The sequence below is a fragment of the Aquarana catesbeiana genome, linkage group LG04, assembly GCF_042186555.1.
Source record: "Aquarana catesbeiana isolate 2022-GZ linkage group LG04, ASM4218655v1, whole genome shotgun sequence".
In the NCBI taxonomy this organism is placed as follows: Eukaryota; Metazoa; Chordata; class Amphibia; order Anura; family Ranidae; genus Aquarana; species Aquarana catesbeiana.
In genome coordinates, this window is record NC_133327.1 from 626,504,220 (window position 1) to 626,510,707 (window position 6,488).

The 6,488-nt window shown below is 37.0% G+C and overlaps 1 protein-coding gene across 1 annotated transcript in view; it reads left to right on the plus strand.

The window, feature by feature from the left end:
- Window positions 1–6,188, plus strand: part of HHIPL2 (HHIP like 2) — a 106,631-nt gene extending 100,443 nt beyond the window's left edge. Inside the window, exon 9 of the mRNA XM_073628973.1 lies at window positions 4,872–6,188. Within this exon, the coding sequence (XP_073485074.1) occupies window positions 4,872–5,773 (902 nt within the window). The 3' untranslated portion in view covers window positions 5,774–6,188. The remainder of the gene's footprint in view (window positions 1–4,871) is intronic.
- Window positions 6,189–6,488: the final 300 nt, after the last annotated feature.

The following is a 6,488-nucleotide window of genomic DNA, read 5'->3' on the forward strand; positions in this document are numbered from 1 at the left end:
TACTTTTCATTTAATAACCAAATCTAAGTTTGGAATTTTTGTAAAAATTGTTCAATCCTTAACTTATTATTTCTAAGACACTAAACACCATGTTATTTTCCATAATCTCAATTTCATACAGTTCTTTCCACAATCATAATCTATACTTTTTTCTCTGAAAACTTTTTTTCCTGCCCCCTATATATGTGTTTTAAAATGACCACGTGTAATAACACACATTTTCTGTTGTTCAGGGCTAAAATATTCATAAACATTTACATGCAGCATTAAACTTAGTTTCCATGTTAAATAACTTCTTTACACTCTGGCATTAATTAATTACCTTACTACTGCATGTATTCCTGTTGGTACAGGAAAATACTTCTGAGCCTTGAGATGTTAACCATCCCATGTTACCCTTTTTATATAAACAAACACACTCACCCCTTGTTAGTATGATAGTCCTGTGCGCACTTAAAAAAAAACAAGAGATGAATAATGTCCTTTAAATTTGTTGTTCGTTGCCTTTTCTTTCGTTTGTTGCTTTTTCTTTCTTTTGTTGCGTTTTCTTTCTTTCGTTGCTTCTTCTTTCCTTTGTTGCTTTTTCTTGGAAGAATCATTTTCTTGTAGCTTTTTGCCTTGTTCCTTGTATTGTGTGCTGTAGTGTGCTTCAGTGTGCTTTAGTGTTCTTGCCTGTTGATTTTTCTTTGCCTGTTTCTTGGACTTTCCATCTTCAAACATCAAAATCAGACTTTCATCTTCGCTTACCAAATAGTACATACATCTGCCTGTTGTACCTCAATGGTAGCTTTTTCAAATAACGTGAAGTCTCAGTTCTTAGGAACTAACCTTAGCAGAAATCTTCACGTACGTAACGTTACGTTTTCACAAAGTCTTGGATTTCCAACCATAGCTTGAAGCATACCGTCCAAATGGCCTTGACAATCAACTTCGTAGGCTGGGTCTTCCTTTTTTTTTTTTTTCAAAGTTACAAACTTTGGCTAGAGGTGAGAAAACAGACATAGAAAAACTCACCCTCAACTTTTATTGAACTGTTGTCCACATCTGACGCAAACGCCTCCGTCTAGGTTCTTTACTTAGTTTCTTCTTGGAGCTTGTTGTTCCTCCATATTTGATTATCAGATGCCATATCTTATTTAGAAGAATTTCTCGTCTTTAGCTTGCTCAGTTCCTTGAACCTTTCGTCCTCGTCTGATGGAACACAAACGCCGCTTTCTAGGTTCTTTGATCGTTTTTTCCCGAGACTTGATCAATCATGAAAATGTGTGAGTCTCCCCCCTTTGTCAAGGAGCAGGGAAAAAAACTGGACTGGCTGGCAATCGCCAATGTAAAAATGTGGAGAGGGTGTAAAAACCTTCTCCTCTCAGACACGTGTTATGTCAACAGTGTCTTAGGCGTTTTGTTCAAAAGTTCAGTAGCCAGGCTGTCTTAAAACAAAGTGTGAGTTTATTTGGTCACACTTGGCAACAACTTGAAAATATACAAAGTTAAATTCTTCTTACAGCTTGATGTAGTAAAACAAAAATAATAAGAACAAAAACTTGTATCAAGAATGTTCAAGAGATGTCTCAGCTCCGTTTGTTCTTTTCTATGTCAGAGAGATGTCCACTCTAGCAGCTGTTTGTGAGGTAGGCTGTATTTAGGCCTAATGTAAACAATATGTCACCTTCAATGTAAGAATGCGTGTGTCCTTCTTCTTTATGTGTGTGAAAAAGTAGCGAAGTCCTTCTGTGTGTGAGTATAGGACATGTGTTGTGTTGTGTCGTGTAGTGAAGTGTAGTGAAGTGTGTGGTGCGTGTGTCGTGCGTCCTGAAGTGAAGTGTCACTCTGTTTTTATACTATTTCAAATCAACTAGTCAGCAGACTAAAGCCATAGCCATATACGGCTAGAACTAAATATGAAATGATCATATTCGTGATTATTCTAAATATTCTCTTTGCCAACAGCTGACACGTCTCTTAAACCTCTTTGATTGTCAGTAACACACAACAGATTCTTATAAAAAACTCAAGGTGAATGACCTTTCCAAATGGCCAAATTCTTGTAATGGATATCTTTTAAACTACAGAAATGCAATTCTGTACCAAACCTTACAAATGCATATTAAACTATAATTGGATACATATATAAATATATACTACTTCACACAAACTCAATTTAACTAACTAATTAAATAACTATATCAAATAACTAACTATATTATGGATAATATGTTTTTACCTTTAAAAAGATCTTTACAATAAAGTTTATGACAGATATACTGAGTATATTCTTATCTGTGAAACTACTGACCTACTGACCTTTTAGTCATTAACTTTGCACATGAAGAACAACTGTTACAAAAATGACATGCACACAACCTAGCTATTTCAAGATTTGTCTTATGCTGAGCTGAGTGAGCTTTTTCAAAGTCAAAGCATAAAAGGGAACCCAGACTGCATACTTACAGATCTTGATTATAAAGCCGAATTAATATAATTATTCTACAGCGAGGCTGTGATGACCTCACTCCTGCACGTGTGCATGGAGTCATTATTATGGCACGGCACACTCAGTGTGCCCTAAATGCAGAGCGTACTGTGCATGCACCAGTGACGTCATTGGCTGAAGCTAATTGGCGCAAGTTTGGGAGATATTCATGGTACCTACAGGTAAGACTTATTATAATCTTACCCATAGGGACAATTTAAATTTTAGAGTTTAACACCACGTTAATTGCATTCTCATTTAATTTATTTGTACAAAAAAGAAGAAAAGGTTAAAAACATTTTAAAGGAGAAGTTCATTTTTGGAACATGTTACATATTCTACTCATATTTAGGGTGGAACAAGTAACATGTTCCAGTTCCTGCAGCCTCTCCTTCCGATCCCCCCTGGCTGTGACAGCGGGCAGAGGATCTTCTCCCTGCACCCGCTGTCAGAATTTAAAAACAGCACGTGTCATTTATTAATAGAGTTCTGTGAATGAACGAGCTACAAGTACCGTCGGCCTCTGCGGCCAACAGCTTGTAGTTCCCAATGAACTGCCAGGGCGCTGGTGAACGCTCTCATAGTTAATTGATTCTTCCTTCTTTTAAGTAACTGTCTGCCTGTATCAGAAGTATGGGCAGACAGTATACTGAGAATCTGCAGGATCCAGGCATTGCACCCACAATTTGCTGATCGCAGGTGCAATGCATGACGGGCTGCAGAATAAAAAAATAATAAATGCACATTTTGTTACCTGCAAAAAGATTTCCATTTAATTATTTTTTTTTGTAAAAGGTGAACTTAGCCTTTAAATTCATTACAGGGCTGTGCATAATTCATCACATAGTTGCAAAAAAATAAGCATTATAACACCCTCTTTTATGTCCTTTTCCATATATAGACACCATCAAAAACAAAATCTATAGTTTTTTGTTGTGAAAGGGACTGTTCTCAAAACATGTTCTTTTTTATGGTTAGTGTACATTCCACAGTTTTCATACCTATTTCATTTCATGAACCTATATTTCCACAGAATCTGACAATATTTTTGAGATATGAGGCTGAAGAATTTGGATTCACACATGCCCTTTAGTAATACTAAAAATATTTTATCCAGCACCTCTCCTGTTTGGAAGGTAGATAATTGGGCAGCACAGTGGTGTAGTGGATAGCACTTTCACCTAGCAGTAAGAAGGGTCGCTGGTTCAAATCCCAACCATGACACTACCTGCCTGGAGTTTGCATGTTCTCCCTGTGCCTGCGTGGGTTTCCTTCGGGTACTCCGGTTTCCTCCCACACTCCAAAGACATGCTGGTAGGTTAATTGGATCCTGTCTAAATTGTCCCTAGTATGTATGAATGTGAGTTAGGGACCTTAGATTGTAAGCTCCTTGAGGGTAGGGACTGATGTGAATGTACAATGTATATGTAAAGTGCTGCGTAAATTGACAGCGCTATATAAATACCTGAAATAAATAAAAAATAAAATAATTCAGTTCTCATTCAATGTATTAGAGGTTTTGTTATTTATCCATGTTCCTGCTCAGACACACTATCATAAAATTCATAGTGTCATGTCCATATGTACATCTGTTCCGCCTCAATAAGCAGCAAAGTGAGTCACCACATGTACATTATACTGATGCATTTCATCTTAACTGCAGAATGTCAAAGAGGAGCATGGGTTGGCATCACATCTATACACTCTGTGCAAGATGTTGTGCTGATGCCTCCCTCAGGGGGTGGGCCATGACAACTTGCACTCACAATATGCCCTCAATCTTCCGGGCTGATATGAAGACATCTTATGACAAAGAAGAGGTTGCTGTGGACAGTGCTGGAGAGGAGGAGAAAATTGGAGCCATATCTGCTATTTTATTTTTACAAGTGCCGTGGGAGCCCTTTTTTTTTTGGAAACAAAAATAAAATGGCAAGCATTATGTTGTGTATCAGACAGTACAGTGTTTTTTTTTCTTAATAATAATAATAATAATAATAATAATAATAATAATAAAATAATGATAATAACAAAAGTTTAAAAATGTAAAAAAAATCAAACATTTCACCAAAATAAAACCCTTTTATTTCCCTTGAAAAACATAAAAATAATCTAGGTGGGAATATTACTCACATAACCCAGAAACATAGGACATATTTATAAATCAGTGAATCTGTTATTCACCAAACATTCACTGTAGATAAATCTTTCTGGTATATGCATTTTAAATGACAGTGATTCACTGGTAGTGAATGTTCGGTGAAAGTCACATTCACTCTTTTATAAATATGCAACATGCTTTTGCTTATTTTGGCTTCAATGTCTAGGGGGTCAATTAAATATTGGTCACAAAAGTTCCAATTAATACGTAACATGGATTATATGGTCTTCTATTTTTTTCCAGGGACCGTTCTTGAAATTCTTAATGAAGAAATTGAAACACAGCAGAAACCAGTCAAACAGCCCCCCAGACCCTCCAGGCCCCCCAGGCCTCCACGTACAACTAAACCTCCAGTCAAATTGACAACTACTAAGAAACCTTTGACAACGACATATGTGTCACCTACTGAACTAACAAAGGCACCTACAGAATCCACTGACATAGAGTGTGATCCATCTGAAAGGACAAATATTTCAACGGTCATTACTGGTGTTCCGACAACTGTAGCACCCACCGAGAGAACAAAGGCACCTACAGAACCTATTGTAACAGAGTGGGACCCAACTGAAAAGACAAATACCTCAACTTTATTTACCACCCAAACCCCATTGATGACACCGATAAGGCCTAAAAAAGTCACCATCACTGCAACATCACCAACCAAAGATAAAAAGAAGGAGGTTAAACCAAATGTTAAACAGCCTACACCTACCAAAAGCATGAAAAAGCCGACAAAGAATATTCTTAAAAAACCGTCACCAACTAAATTTTCAACAAAGCCAACCAAAGCCACCAAAGCTTCCCTTATTGAAAGTACAACCAAGAACCCAATTGGAACAGAATATACAAAAATGACTAATAGGACAAATTTCAAAATGCTTTTGACCACTAAGGTGCCAAAGAGGCCAACTTCAACTAAACCTCCAAAAACAAAAACAAAAGACAAAAAATCGAAACATCCAAAGGTTATTTTCAACAACAATGGCAAAAAATCAGGGAAATCTAAAGATTTAAAAGATAAGACCAGAAACCACAACCAGAAGAAACTCAGATTAGAGCATTCAGAGGACAGAAACATGTCATTTCCATTGAGAAGAAAGGCAAAGAAACAAAACTCAGATACAAAAGTTGACAAAAAAGACTGAAACCATGCAGCATTTACCTCCATTTTCTTAAGGCAGAACTCAAAAATCCCAAGATAAAAAATGAATAGTCCATTAATAGATAAAATACCAACACCATATTTTTCTACACTATTTACTCCAATCCAGACATTTTACCTTCAGCACTTTTATTCTGCTGCTGAATTTCCTCAGTTTGATGGCCAGCATCATTCAACCCACTTCCTCAGTGCCCAGGTCACCCTGCTAACTAGCCTGTTACATTGGCTTATTTTGCTGCTTCTTCCTCTCACACTCCTGCCCTGCTGTACAGGGACTACAAGATGCTGATACCAGTTCAAATGTCAGCACTGCTTCTATTTAAAAAATATATTTTATTATGTATTATTGATTACAGGGCAAAATTAATTTATGCCATTCTATCTACCTGGAGATCAGCTCTAATGTAGCTTGAGTTTTAAAAACCAACTATACCACATACCAAATAAATCAATATACTAACTGAGCAAATCATAACCCGGAGTGTGATATGCATTGGTCGGTATTGGTATCATCAGTTGATTTATCATCTTCTTTTCATTATTGTTGGAAGGCACTATGGTTTAATATCATATTTCTGGAGTTTCACTTCCTGGTTGAAAGCACCAGTGGTCGGTATAGGCACGCTACAAGACTCTGTTCCACTCTACAGGACTCTGGTCCGGCCGCACCTAGAGTATGCTGTCCAGTTCTGGGCACC